At 46.6% G+C, this 15,622-nt stretch overlaps 1 protein-coding gene across 1 annotated transcript in view; it reads right to left on the minus strand.

Annotated features, from left to right (window-relative positions):
* Positions 1-15,622, minus strand: part of DENND4A (DENN domain containing 4A) — a 576,041-nt gene that overhangs the window by 521,791 nt on the left and 38,628 nt on the right. The window contains 1 exon segment of the mRNA XM_030189785.1: positions 8,056-8,305. Coding sequence (XP_030045645.1) covers positions 8,056-8,305 — 250 coding nt within the window.

The following is a 15,622-nucleotide window of genomic DNA, read 5'->3' on the forward strand; positions in this document are numbered from 1 at the left end:
TGTCGCAGCCGCGTGGTGGGGGGCAAGGCCCTTTTCAATAAAACGCCAGATAGCAAAATAAACTCTGGCGAAAACCCTCACCTGCAACGGAGGTCACAACCATGACACCTGCACCACCGGCCACAGTGCCTGACGGCCCCCCGACTCCCCTACCATCTGAGAAGCAGCTTTGCCCAAAACCACAACTGGAGCCGGCTCCGCGACCGATCGCAAAATGGCGCAAGAATCGCTAGGCTCCGGTGGGAAAGCACGCTCTCGGGGGGGGGGGAGGGCCACTGCTCCGTCGAGTCCCGCAAAATCAGCGCACCCTGCGCTGCAAAGGCCCACTGCCAAACGCCGTTTTCCTGCAACAGCGTTTTACCACCTCCGCTGCCGTCGCCCGCCCCCAAACAGGAACCCAGCAGGACTTAACCCGGACCGGGAAAGCACAGGAACTGACAGCTGAGCAAAAGAAAAAAACTCTCCGACTCCACTTCAAGGCAGGCTCAGACAAGCAGGCAACAGAAAAGAGGACTTGGACAGCAGTAACACAAACCTACTCTCAGTAAAAACACACTTCCCTGTGCTTCCCTGTTTCTCTTTTAAATACATTCTATGGTTCTCTTCTTTTTTTTTTTAGTGAGGAGGCAGAAACAAACATGGAAGGAAAGGAACAGCAAAAGCCAGTTCAGAGGGAATTTGAGGTGCAGCAGGGACTCAGCAACTGAGTATGCTGCTAAAGGGGACACCACCAGTCCGCCACCCCCAGCTCAAACTGGCCACCGGCCCTGGAGCACCCTCAGAGGCCTTGGGCCCAGGAGCTGGAGAAAAGCCGTCCACCATCTGCTGAGATAGAGACATGCTAACTGAGGAAGGAGCTGGCCGTCTGGCATCACTGCCTTTAGTTTGTTTATCTCTATCTCCGCCTGCTGGTAGGTGGACTTAACCCAATAGTTCCTGGATTCATCTGCTGCAAGTGACCAGGAACTTGAATTCTCAACCAGGTCACCTCCACCTCTCCTTCCCTTAGTCCATTCTCTCAACCCTCCAACCCTGCCTCCTTTTCTTCCTTTTCTGAAATCACTGAAGAGGAAACTACACATCTTTTCTTCTCGAAACTACCTACCTGCTCCTCTGATCCTATTCCCACCCATCTACTTAACACTCTCTCTCCTACTGTCATCCCTTTTATCTGTCATATCCTCAATCTTTCACTTTCCACTGCAACTGTTCCTGATGCCTTCAAACATGCCGTAGTCACACCACTCCTTAAAAAAACCTTCATTGGACCCTACCTGTCCTTCCAACTATCGCCCATCTCCCTCCTCCTTTCCTATCCAAGATACTTGAACGTGCTGTACACATCTTTCTTGATCCACTTCAATCTGGCTTTCGCCCTCTTCATTCAACCGAAACAGCACTTGCTAAAGTCTCCAATGACCTGTTCCTGGCCAGATCCAAAGGGCACTATTCTATCCTCATCCTTCTAGATCTATCTGTTGCTTTGACACTGTTGATCACAGCTACTCCTTGATACGCTGTCCTCACTTGAATTTCAGGGCTCTGTTCTTTCCTGGTTTTCTTCTTATCTCTCCCAGCGTACTTTCAGTGTATACTGCGTGGGACCTCTTCTCTTCTCCATCTATACTTCTTCCCTTGGTACTCTGATCTCATCCCATGGTTTTCAGTATCATCTTTACGCTGACGACTCCCAGATCTACCTCTCCACACCAAAAATCTCAGCAGGAATCCAGGCCAAAGTATCAGCCTGCCTCTCTGACATTGCTGCCTGGATGTCTCACCGCCATCTGAAACTAAACATGACCAAGACTGAGCTTATTATCTTTCCACCCAAACCAACCTCTCCTCTTCCCCCATTCTCTATTTCTGTGGATAAACACTCTCATCCTTCCTGTCTCATCAGCTCGTAACCTTGGGGTCATCATCGACTCCTCCCTCCTCTCTGCACATATTCAGCAGACTGCTAAAACCTGTTGTTTCCTTCTCTATAATCACCAAAATTCACCCTTTCCTTTCTGAGCACACTACCAGAACCCTCATCCACACTCTTATCACCTCTCGCTTAGATTATTGCAACTTGCTTCTCACAGGTTTCCCATTAACCCTCACTCTCCCCTTCAATCTGTTCAAAATTCTATGCACGATTAATATTCCGCCAATGTCGCTATGCTCATATTAGCCCTCTCCTCAAGTCACTTCACTGGCTCCTTATCCCAACCAAAATCGAAGATACTTCCTGTGAGCTGGGAGTATCGAGATGCGAGTATAGGCATCCTTTAAGTCCAGAGAGCATAGCCAATCATTTTCCTGAATCATGGGAAGAAGGGTGCCCAGGGAAACCATGCTGAACTTTTCTCGGACTAGGAATTTGTTCAGGGCCCTTAGGTCTAGGATGGGACGCATCCCCCCTATTTTCTTTTGCACAAGGAAGGACCTGGAGTAGAATCCCAGCCCTTCTTCCCTTGGTGGAACGGGTTCGACCGCATTGGCCTTCAGAAGGACAGAGAGTTCCTCTGCAAGTACCTGCTTGTGCTGGGAGCTGAAGGACTGAACTCCTGGCAGGCAATTTGGAGGCTTGAGAGTGTATCCTAACCGGATATTTTGAAGAACCCACCTGTCGGAGGTTATAAAGGCCATCTTTGGTGAAAAATATCAACCTCCCCCCGACTGGCAAGCTGTCCAGTACGGACACTTTTTCTGAGGCTATGCTGCACTGGAGCCAGTCAAAAGCCCGTCCCTTGCTTTTGCTGGGGAGCCCTAGGGGCCTTAGGGGCACGGCATTGACGGGAACACGTGTGCTGGGACTGAGCCTGAAGTGGCTGCCGAGAAGCAGGAGTGTTCCTACGCCTATTATAGGAATAGGGAGCACTCCTCCTCCCTCCAAAAAGCCTCCTGGATGAGGAGGTGGTAGCAGAAGACACCCGGCGGGAGACAGAATCCATAGCATCATGGTGCTTTTTGATCTGATCGACTATGTCCTCTACTTTCTCTCCAAAAAGATTATCCCTCCCCCCTCCGGCAAGGAACATCCGCCACTCGCTGCTGGGTCTTATGATCCAGATCAGAGACACGCAGCCATGAGAGTCTGCGCATCACTATACCCTGAGCAGCTACTCGGGATGCTACATCAAAAGTGTTGTAAGTCACCCTGGCCAGCAATTTGCAACATGCCTTCTGCTGCCTGACCACCTGGTGAAAAGGTTCGGCGAGCTCCGGAGGAAGTGCTTCAACCAAACTAGACAGTTGCCTCACCGAGTTCCGCAAGTGGATGCTCGTGTAGAGCTGGTAAGTTTGGATGCTGGCGGCGAGCATAGCGGCCTGATACGTTCTCCTCCCAAAAGAATCCAAGGTCCTAGACTCTCTGCCTGGGGGTGCCGAGGCATAGTCCTAGTACTCTTGGCTCTTCTGAGAGCAGAGTCCACCACCATGGAATCGTGAGGAAGTTGGGCTTCACCATTACAGACTCTCCATGGACTCTGACTGGGGACTCGGATTTTTTGGGGACCACTGGGTTAGAAAGAGAGCACGACCAATTTCGCATAAGTACTTCCCTGAGCATATTATGCAAGGGGGCCGTTGCAACCTCAGCAGGCAGAGAATAATCCAAGACCTCGAGAATCTCGGCCCTGGGCTCATCCACAACCTCCATAGGGAATGGAATGTCCATAGACATTTCCAGAACAAAAGATGAGAAAGAAAGAATCTCAGGTGAAGACATTCTACTTTCAATTGGCGGAGTAGGATCAGAGGGAACCCCACATGACTCTTCCTCTGAAAAATATCTGGGGTCTTCCTCCTCTTCCCACGAGTGCTCCTCATCGGTATCGGACAAAAGCTCCATAAGAGCATCCTGAACCCGTCTTGATGTCGAGGATCGACGACCTCGTGATGGGTATCGAGAAGTCAACCCTGCCTGGACTCTGGCGAAGCTTCCTCCACCGACACGAAGAGGGAATCAACCTGAGTGGCAGCCAACGCCGATACCACAAGCAGTACCGAGGACGGGGACCTCACCACAGGTGATGGCCAGATGCCATCTCCACAGTCGGTACAGAAGGCGCAAGCACCCCCAACAACGAGGCAGACTGGCGAAGCAACCCTTCCAGAAGCTCCGGAAGAAGGGCCCTGATGCGCTTGTCGAGAGCTTCCATCGGAAAAGGCTGGGGGGCCGGTGCAGGAATCGGTTGCAGAATCTGAAGGGGCTCAAGAGCCGGTACCAGGCTGCCAGATGACCGACGCATCGGCACTTCCTGTATGGAGGGTGAGCAGTCCTCCCGCACAGACGCTTCTCGGGTGCTCTCTCGGCTCCCCGGAGCTCTCGGTACCGTGCATGGAAGGAGAATGATGACAGTGCTTCTTAGCCTTCGCTCGACGCCCGTCATCGACACTCCTCTGTACTGAGGAGGATTTGGAATCCTCACGCTCCTCGGGGACGGGTCCGATGAAGGTCAGTCCCGGGAGGCCTGCATAGCAGTAGGCCTAGAGATAGGTGGAGACCCACTCAATGCGGTCATTCGGCAGCCATTACCTGTACTCTCGGTGTTGCTGCTTCCCTCGACGTCCTCGGTACAGATGTCGATGCCGACGTTGAAGGACCGGTCCGATCAGAAAAAAGTTTCTCACTTTGAGCCTCCCAAGCCACTTGGGTCTGTTTCTTCATCAAAAGACAGAGCTTGCAGGCAGCTGGTCGGGCCCAAGGCACTGGAGACACCACGTGTCGGGGTCGGTACCCAAGATGGTCCGGTTGCAGCGAGTACAACGCTTGAAGCCGCTGGGAGTCCTCGATGACATGGACGAGAAAACAGCGGCTGCGAAATTAAATGACCCGATCGTGCCAAACAAAAAGGCACAAAAAAGGAAAAAATAACCCGACCGAGCAGCCTAAACGGCAGCCGCGACGGAAAAATTAAAAAAAAACTTAAAAAGGTGAAGAAAACCTAATAATTAAAGGAAAAAAGGTCTTCTTTTTTTTTTTTTTTTTTTTTTTAAGAGATCAAAAGTTTAAAGAAGAAAAAGAAAAAAGGGGAAGCGGTAAACGCTTACCCGATCTCCTGAGCCAAAAAGAAAAACGCAGTCCAACAAAGACGTCTATCTTCGATCGCAGATCAAAAGAACTGAAGGAAGGCACGCTCGCGTCACGGGCGGAAGCCATTTGCACATGCACGGTATGTACAGCCCGCGCGACACAGCGTTCTAGAAGTCTCTCTCTTTTTGCTTGGCAAAATTTTTCACGGACGACGACCCAGTTGTGAGTATAATATAGCCTGCTTGTCCTCGGAGAATTTGGCCATCTTAACTGAAGTGGCCTACTACTGCCTTGGGCAGGCTTATTTGACCTACAGATTTGACTGTAGGATTGTTCCCCTTGCTATAACATCAAGTTATGTGTGGAGTTTGCAATGCTTATGTGATGATCTCTTCTATACACTAACATGCTTAATATGTTATATGGGATGTTGCATTTAGTTAAGAAGTAATTGAGATTCAGTACTTGGCTAACTTCCTTTCTATTGGTGGGTTACAACCGTTTTGTACCTACTTGTAAGCACTCCTCTCTGGGGAAGGGAGGGGAGAGATGGCTGGGCTGGCCTGAATGTAATGCAAATAGAATTTACGTTAGTTTTGTTACTAATTTTTTTCTCCTCCTCTGGCATTCATAGTAGAAGCACAGATGTACATTCAGCTAAATTCTCCATCCTAATTATCTTATCGACAACTGTATTAGATTCATTAAACAAAGCCTCATTTTCAAGGATGTTGCTTGCTTAAGGGAGGAGGTAATTTTTATCCAGGAGACTCATTTAATGCCCTTACACGAACACATGCTCCGCAATAAGCAATACCAGTTGACTTACTTGGCATCTAACAGATTGGCAGCTAAAACATGAGGGGTGTGTATTCTTTTAACCCACACAATACTCTGGCAGATTCATAAAGGCCTCCCAGACAAAGAGGGGAGGTATCTTCTTTTAATATTGTCACTATACCAATACCAGTTTACTTTTCTCAATCTTTATGCTCCCAATACTAATCAAGGCACCTTTTTTGACCACTTAACTGGTATTGTAACTCAACATCTTGAAGGAAATATCTTAGTAGGGGGAGACTTTAATCTTACTATAGACCCTAATCTAGGCAACACTGTCTCTACAGCGGGATACGCCTACTCTGATAGGACATCCCTGATATGTTTTTTACAACACTGGGACTGACTGATCTGTAGAGACACCATCATGGAAATGAAAGGGACTACACTTTCTACTCCCTGGTACACCTTACGTACTCCTGTATAGACCTTTGGCCTCCATGCAGAGTGGACGCAAGTGAACTTCACTCCACAATCCTTACTTTTCTCCCTCTCAATTGGAGCCGCTGCAGGGGTGTTTTTACATTGAAGAGTTACAAGAGACTGGAGGAGATAGCTGGACACAGTGATATGCCAAGGATTTTGAAGAGAAGGAGCACCCCTTCAATTAAGGAAGTGTATGCAGGAAAGGCACCGAAGCCAGACGTTGTCAAGGAGGGAGTCCTCACAGGGCCTCGCGCTCCCAGGGGCACCGCAGTGGCCTTGGCATCTCCCTCCCACTCCCTGCTATTGCTGTCTCCGCTCCTGTTTACACAGATGTACGGGAGCAGGGGGAATGCACAGCAATCTAAGTTTTGCCTCTCCTCCCCTGAGCCACAGGGTGCCCCTCCTGGCACATACCTCAAGCCACCCTGGTGGTCTAGTGGATTCTTCGGGGCAGGAAAGATCCCCAGTCTTTCCTGCCTGCTGTCGTTGACCCTCTTGTTGCTGCATTGCTTTTTAAAAATGGCTGCCAAGACTTCCAGCGGCGGCCTTGTGATATCATACTGAAGTTTTTCTGTTATTTAGTTTGGGGACGGGTCACTAGAGAGGGGCGGGGAGGGGGAATTAAATAAGAAAACCAAAACCTACAGATTGGTAAAGGGGGGGGGCAGTTAATCTCCCTCATTTGCAGACCAACTTGGGGAATGTTTATCATGAGGGCTACTTGAGTACAGTTGTTAAGCATATTGTTATAGGGTTAAGAGGGATGGGTTTGTTGATTGTTGCACCAACTATTGACCATAGGACTGATGTAAGTAGCCTGATGGATGGCGTACGGTTGTATGTCTTGTTACTGTGATCTGGTTTTCAATAAACATTTAAAGTTTAAAAAAAAAAATGACAGGTTCAGAAATTTATGCGCATACATGGTCAGATTATAGTCCTATTTTACTTACTCTAGCAATAGGAGCTCTACAGATTTCCAGAAGCATTATTGCTTGATCCACTTAATATTGAAAAAACTAGAAAAAGACCTAGAGATAGCCCCGTTAACTTTATGGAAAACACTGAAAGTGGTAGTAAGAGGGAAGGCTCTCTCACTACAGCAGAAGCTCCATTGCAAAATATTCCTACCAGCGAGAGGAGCTCCATCATGCTGTGATTACAGGATTTGGAATTAGATGACATTTGCATTCAATTACAATACACTAAGCAGGCGCATTTTGAATTTGGCAATAAGACTAGTCACCTCCTGACCTGGAAGCTTAAAAAACAAACTCCAGAACTACATTTCTCAGATTATATCTCAAGGAGGCACTCCTCTACAGGATGCACCTGATATACAAAAAGAATTTGTTAGATTCTAATCTGACCTATACAGCCACTCCAGGCTTGGCCTCCCAGATATACCATTTTATGGATTGTGAAAAATTACAAGAGGACCTTATTAGACTGGGCATCCAAATGGCAGATGGCATTTAATGTGAGCAAGTGCAAAGTGATGCATGTGGGAAAGAGGAACCAGAACTATAGTTATACTTTAATAAAATGATTTAAATATAAAATCATAACTGTTCGAGGCTTGTGCGGATGAGATCAGACAGAGTTCATGGGGATGGTGACAAAGCTCACGGGGATGGGTCCAAACTTTGTCCCCGCGTCATTCTCTATTACAAAGCTTACAGAACAAAAAAACCTAACTATCAGCAAGGATAACGATATAAACAAATAATACAATACAAATATAATACAAATAAATGTCTCACCATACTATTGTTCAAATTTTTGTCGACTTTGCAGAAAGTATGTGGTGGAGTTTCTCCTTTGCTTGGAATAATTATGCATATATCTGTGACTGCTAAAGAATTCTGAGTCATGTTTTCTGAAGCTCTTCGATAAGTGATGAACACTTTTTGTGATGAGGTATTACCACTGATACTTCCAGAATGGCCATTTGGAGTAGTCTGAACAATTTCACAGCCCAGCTTTAATCTTTCTTTCCACTCGTATAAAACCCTAAATGAAAGATTAATTTTAGTATTGTATATTGCAAAACATGAAGAAACTGGAAATGTACTAATTTTGTGTACTTTAAAAAAAGGAAAACAGTAACCATTATCTACAAAGGTATGTTAGGCACACTGAAGGCCAGGAACTAGCGTCTTCAAATCATGTTCTCCCCTACCAATTTGATTCAATTAGAAACAGAAATTAAAAAAAAAAAAACAAGCAAGCTGCGAGAGACCTTTTACTGAACCAGTTCAATACTTTGGTAACTAGTGTGCGTTAGTCTTTTTATCAGAAAATTATTTCTTTACCTAGGAAACCCCATGGTCATCTAAGTTAGTGCTTTTCAACCTAGTCCTCGGGGCACATCCAGCCAGTCAAAGTTTCAGGATACTCACAATAAATATGCACAAGATAGATTTGCATAACAAGGAGGCAGTGAACGCAAATTTATCTCATTCATATTCAATGTGGGTATCTGAAATCCTGACTGGCTGGATGTGCTCCAAAGACTGGGTTAAGAAACACTGATCTAAGTCATCCATCCTTCACATAACATGGAGATCAACTGTTCCTCAATAATAGCACTTAAGTCATAAGTAAAAGGGGTAGAAAGAATAACTCTTAAGTGAAGTAGCCTAATGGTTAGAGCAGCAGGCTAAGAACCAAGGAAGCCAGGTGCAACAGACTGTAAGCCTTATTGGGACAGGGAAATACCTAGCATACCTGACTGTAACTTACCTTGAGTTACCACTGAAAAGTCATGAACTAAATCCCAAAAGCTAAATACATAAAATCCTATTCAGGTCCCAAATGAACCAAAACTTAGGAAAAATTAGGTCTTACTGATAATTTTATTTCCATTAGTCCTTCCCACTAGTCCAGAACCTGTGGGATAGTGGTATCCAAGGGGGAGACTGTTCCGAAAGGATAGGTTCCACCCTAACCGGGATGGAACTAGGCCCAAAGAGAAGTATCCCCCAATGTGTTGATCAATATATGTCCTTGGTTTGCAGACTCCCTTCTGCCATATTGCTACAGTTTGGAGTAAGGCTGCCCTAAGATATAGTGCAAAATTGGGGAGCCCCATGCTACCATCTTTCTTAGATTGACAAAGAATATTCCAGTTTACGCTTGGGGGTCTCTTACACCAAATAAAGGCAAGAACTTTTCTAGTGAGGGATCTAAAAAATGAGTGTGGTATGTTAATTTGCAAAGCCATGAACAGATACATAATGTAGTAATGTCATCTTCACTGCCGTATCCTCCCCACCCATGACAGCGTAAACCACCCCATCTCTCCAATTCCGTGAATAGTTCTTTTAAGTGGACATTTCTGTGTAAATATTGTAGCTGCATTTGGAGTTAAATTGACCCCCAGATATCTAATATAGCACTTGGCCCACTGGAATGGAAATTCCATCTTTAGGGACAGCTGCATCTCTGGTGGAAGCCTGATAGGTAGTAACTCAGATTTCTGGAGATTGATTTTAAATCCCGAAACTACTACTACTTAACATTTCTAAAGCGCTACCAGGGTTACGCAGCGCTGTACAATTTAACAAAGAAGGACAGTCCCTGCTCAAAGGAGCTTACAATTTAAAGGACAAAAAGTGCAGTCAAACAAATTGGGGCAGTCAAGATTTCCTGAATGGAGGTATAATGGTTAGGTGCCGAAGGCAACATTGAAGAGGTGGGCTTTGAGCAAGGATTTGAAGCTGGGCAGGGAGGGGGCTTGGCGTATGGGCTCAGGGAGTTTATTCCAAGCATAGGGTGAGGCAAGGCAGAAAGGGCGGAGCCTGGAGTTGGCGGTGGTGGAGAAGGGTACAGAGAGGAGGGATTTATACATTGTTAAAATATCCATGATCGCAGGAAGCGAGGCCTGTGGCTCAGCTACTGGAGAAGAACATCATCAGCAAAAAGCATAATTCTAGTGTCTTGCTCTCCCACCCAAATCCCTTGTACTAATGGAGATTCTCAGACAAGACAGGCAAGGAGCTCCATTGAGAGAGCGAATAGGAGTGTAGAAAGGGCACAGCCCTGTCGAGTGCCTCTAAATAGATCAAAAGATTGTGTATACATGTTATTGATTTTTAGCTAGGCTAGTGGGTGGTTATATAGGGCCTGTATATGATGCGGAAAAGGACCTGTAAATCCTACAGGAGTGCAAAAAGATAGGGCCAGAGGACCCTATCAAAGATCTTCTCTGCATCCGACAGAAACACCACCGGTTCAGTTTGAATTTGTGCTCTATCAATCAAGTGATGTGTCCTTCTAGTATTGTCAAAAGTTTGTCTACTCTGAATAAACCTGCTTGATCAGCATGAATTAAACATGGTAAAACTACTTGTAGTTGTTTTGCTAAAACTTTAGTGAAGATTTTGTAATCAGTCCCTAGTAGTGAGATGGGCCGATATGAGCCACAACTCTGTGGGTCCTTGTTAGGTTTAAGTAATAATGTAATACCGGCCAATCTCCACTCTAGTGGCAGGGTTGTGTCATCTGATACAGAGTTAAAGAATCTGACTAGAATTGGAGGTATTACATTTTTATAACATTTATAGAAGCGGTTACTATATCCATCCAAGCCAGGCGTTTTCCCATTGGGTAAGCTTTTAATCGCCCAGAGGATTTCGTCTACTGACAGTGTGTCCAGTTCCGCAGTGGTTAAGGTTGGCATGTCCACCCTATCTAGATATGATTGAATATCAACTACTACTACTATACTACTTATCACTTCTAAAGCACTACAAGGAAGAGGATCCCCCAGAGTGTACACTAAAGGTGCGAGATAGGAGGAGAACCAGGAAAGAACAGAGCCCTGGAATCCAAGTGAAGACAACGTATCAAGGAGTAAGCTATAATTAACAGTGTCAAAAGCGCAGATAGTCCAAGAAGGATGAGGATAGAATAGAGACCTTTGGATTTGGCCAGTAACAGGTTGTTGGAAACTTTTGTAAGTGCAGTTTCAGTTGAACGAAGAGGGCAAAAGCCAGATTGGAGTGGGTCGAGAACAGGGTGAGATGAAAGAAAGTCAAGACAGCGGCGAAGAACGTTCAAGTATCTTGGAGAGGAAGGGGAGGAGGGAGATGGGTCGATAGTTGGAAGGACAGGAAGGGTCAAATGAAGGCTTCTTAAGGAGTGGTGTGACCACGGCATGTTTGAAGGCATCAGGAACGGTCGCAGTGGAAAGTGAAAGATTGCGGATATGACAGATAAAAGGGGTGAGAGTGGGAGAGATGGTGCTAAGAAGGTGGGTAGGAATCGGATCAGAGGAACATTGCTTTTAACTCGTAACCACTCGCCTCCACCTACCCTCCTCTCCTCCTTCCTGTACACATTAATTGATTTGCTTACTTTATTTTTTGTCTATTAGATTGTAAGCTCTTTGAGCAGGGACTGTCTTTCTTCTATGTTTGTGCAGCGCTGCGTATGCTTTGTAGCGCTATAGAAATGCTAAATAGTAGTAGTAGTAGAGGAGGAGAAAAGATGTATTGTTTCCTCATTAGTGATCTCGGGAAAGGAGGAAAAGGATGGAGGGGTTGGGGAGATTGGGGATCGGACAAGGGGAGGCAGAGGTGGGGGTGGCTTGGTAGAGAATTCAAGGTTTATCTTCTGAACCTTGTCGTGGAAGAACTCAGCTAGGGTCTGAGGAGATAGTGAGGGGGAAGTATGAGATGGAGGCACCTTGAGGAGAGAGTTCAGTGTGGCGAAGAGAAGTCGAGGGTTTGAGCCAAGAGAACTAGCGAGGGAAACGCTTCCGGTGTATAAAGCTGCTTGTAGTATTGTACAAATTCCCTCTGAATATCAGCCGCCTGAGTGCACAGCTGCCCCAAAGTATCCCTCACTGAATGAATCGCATTGCAGTAGGATTTGTTTCGGCTTATAAACCGGCAGCAGGCTCACCTCGTTATTAAATTCATAATATTCCTGTTGTGTGCGCTGTAACTGTTCCTGTATAATATTAAGCTCCAGATCAAATAGTTGTATCCTAGATTTGTGTAGTGCCACCAGCTGCGTAGGAGTGGCCTGTTGATGTTTACCTAAAGTATCCAAGTAGTGAATGCGTTTTCTGAGATCACGATCTTGTTGCTTAGTAGACTTATAAGTATGAGCTTGTATGGAAATCAATTTCCCCCTGAAAACCACCTTCAGACTTTCCCATAAAATGTCAGGCGCTACCTCAGGGGTATCATTAAAGCATAGGAATTCCTGCAACTCACCCTCAATTCGTTTAACATGGTAAAATTAAGACTTACCTGATAATTTTCTTTCCTTTAGTCGCAGCAGATGAATCCAGGAACTGATGGGTTGTATACGCCTACCAGCAGGTGGAGATAGAAAACACTGAAGACAAAGCAGTGATCCTGGACATCCAGCTCTCTACCACTTCAGTATAGGTCTCATCCCCAAAGCAGAAGACAGGGATAAAATATTAAAAGAAGAACACTCCTCACAACAATGTGGCAACAAAAACAACAAAAAATTCCAAGGAAAACTATGCTCATAAGAACAGAATCCTGTGAGAAAAAAAAGCTACAATACATCTACTCCCGTCTCTCTTCTTGAATTCTCTCTTTTTTTTTTTACACGTCAGATATTACTCACCTGAAAGTGAAGAACGAAAAGTGCGACCACAGCAAAAAAATGGGTAGGGATCCTGGATTCATCTGCTGCACTTAAAGAAAGAAAATTATCATAAAAGTCATAATTTTACCTTCCTTAGCCTCAGCAGCAGATGAATCCAGGAACTGGTGGGATAGCGAATGATACATACCTGTAGCAGGTGTTCTCCGAGGACAGCAGGCTGATTGTTCTCACGACTGGGTTGACGTCCACGTCTTTCAGCTTGGACCACTGTCCTTTCACTTCTCATTCATCCTCCCATCCCATCAGCTCCTTCCTCAGGTATTCCCCCATTTTACTAAAGTCAGCATGCTTGAAATCCAGGACTTTGATTTTTGAGTGGCTGCCCTCCACTTCAGCAGTCATATCAAACCAAACCGTTTGATGGTCACTGCCGCCCAGGTGAGCACCCACTCGGACATTTGACACACTATCCCCATTTGTGAGCACCAGATCCAGCATCGCTCCCTCCCTCGTGGGTTCCGTCACCATTTGTCTGAGCAGAGCACTTTGAAAAGCATCCACGATCTCTCTACTTCTTTCCGTTTCCGCAGACGGAACTTTCCAATCTACATCCGGCAGATTGAAATTCCGGCAGATTGAAAATGTGGATTCTACGGCAGGCTTTTCTTGACCACTATGGCAACATCAAGATTCCAAAAAGGAATCTGCGACGGGCATGCAAATTCTAACCTGTACCCGTCTCTGATGATCTAAACCCCACTAGTCTGAAGTAATCTTGGCCCACTCTTCTTAAAAAAGGGTCAGCCAACTTCCATAGAAACAACCAAAGAGTGGACCTGCGTCCCATCATTGGGTAGAGCGATCCTGACCTGAGGTCTGGCTGCAGATCCCCACGCCCACTTGTCACTCCGAAAGGAGGCCTTCTGCTGGAAATCTAGGATTGCTGGAAAGGAAGAACCACGACCAGAGGGATAGCAGCGAGTGTCACAGAAATGCGGCCTAGAAGAACTTGGCCTCACAGAAGGTCTGGGTTTGTCGCCCCCAAATCCTTCACAATCTTTTCAAGATCTTCTCCGAAAAGTAACTTTCCTCTAAAAGGAAGTCTGGTAAGACACCGCTTGGAAGTCATGTCTGCCGACTAGTGGCGCAACCACAACCAGACGGCAAGCTGAAACCGCCAGGGCCATCTGCTTAGCCGACCCCCTGACCAAATCATAAAGGGCATCTGCAAATAGGCGAGAAGCCATCTCCATCGAAGCACTGGCCACCAGAAGGGAGCTGATTCCTGGTCGTGTCCCAAACCCTGCTGAAACCGAGAAAGACACACTCTGGCTGCTAGGAGCTACATATGGAGTCCTGTAAGGCTAAGGTTTGCCACCTAAAAGGAACGTTTAAGGGTAGTCTCAAGACGCCTATCTGCATATCCTTAAGTGCAACTCCCCCTTCCACTGGAAGAGTAGTCTTCTTAGTGACCGCAGTCACTAGAGCATCTACTTAGGTAAGGAGAAGGTGTCAAGCGTAACCACAGCCACAGGATAGAGACAGGCCATAGCCCTAGCCACTTTTAACCCACTCTCAGGGTCAGGCCACTGTGCAGAGATGAGTTCTTGAATAGATTCATGCACAGGGAAGGCCTTATATGGTTTCCGCGTGCTTGCCATTTTAATGTTGATCAACACCTATGCTTGTTCTTCCGGTTACGAAATATTCACAGCTTCCAAGCTTGTGAAATGAGAGAAGGCAGCTCATCACGATGAAAAATCCGGTCGTCGGATCATCCTGCTCAGCAGGGAAATGCTCACTGCTCTCCAGTTCCTCAAGTCCTAGAAGGATGGCCTGTCCCCAGAACCCGCCAAAATGGAAGACGGGAAGAATGAGGACCCACAGACCCTCCCTCAGGTGAGGACACTAATCTCCTTGCGCTTCAACCGCAGGATCTTCATACTGCAGCCATCCTGCCTTCCACAAGGTTGATTGAGAAGGAGGGCAAAGGAGCAGGAGGAGGATAAAGCTTGATACAGAGAAGGATAAACTCTGGGGGAAAATCCATGCCTGACATGGAAACATCAGATACGCACTCGAATCCGCCCCTGCATTGAAGCCACCCGCTGCAGAAAGGCAGGAAGAATCAGAGAAAGAAAATAGTGCTGCCTCCACAGCCGCATCAGGTGCGGCTAATGAGACGCGCACGGCACTGTCTGAAGAGCGAGAAGACTCCCTGACTGACTCTAAAGGCCCTTCAACACACTTTGCAATACAAGCCCCTGCTGTGGAACGGCGAGAGCCGCAACGGGAACATCTTTACAACTTCCGCCACCATAACACAATCCGCCCCCTCAAGAGCCAAACACTAACACTGCACAACTAAAAAGTACTCACTGGGGCTTAAAAGGAGCTCCCGACGGCAGCAGCAGCTCTCTGAAGGAGGCTAAAAGGCACTCCTACTCCCTACAGCTCGGCAGACGTTAACCAGATAGAGCACAACTTTAAAGGGCCCCCACGGAGGTTTTCTTTTGTGCCAGCTATAGGCTGCAGTGCTGTGAGGAGAACCCTGTGGTTTTTTTGTTTTGTTTTGTTTGTTTTTTTTGGGGGGGGGGGGGGGTTGCAGCTTGTCAAAGAACCAGGAGCAGAGAGCAGGGGAAGAAGGTACAACAGGGACCTGTCAAACAAGTATGTCCTCAAGGTTGGCACCCTCAGCCACACGCCCCCAAGCTCAACTGGCGGCAAAACCCAGGA

This window comes from Microcaecilia unicolor, chromosome 1 (genome assembly GCF_901765095.1).
Source record: "Microcaecilia unicolor chromosome 1, aMicUni1.1, whole genome shotgun sequence".
NCBI lineage: Eukaryota > Metazoa > Chordata > Amphibia > Gymnophiona > Siphonopidae > Microcaecilia > Microcaecilia unicolor.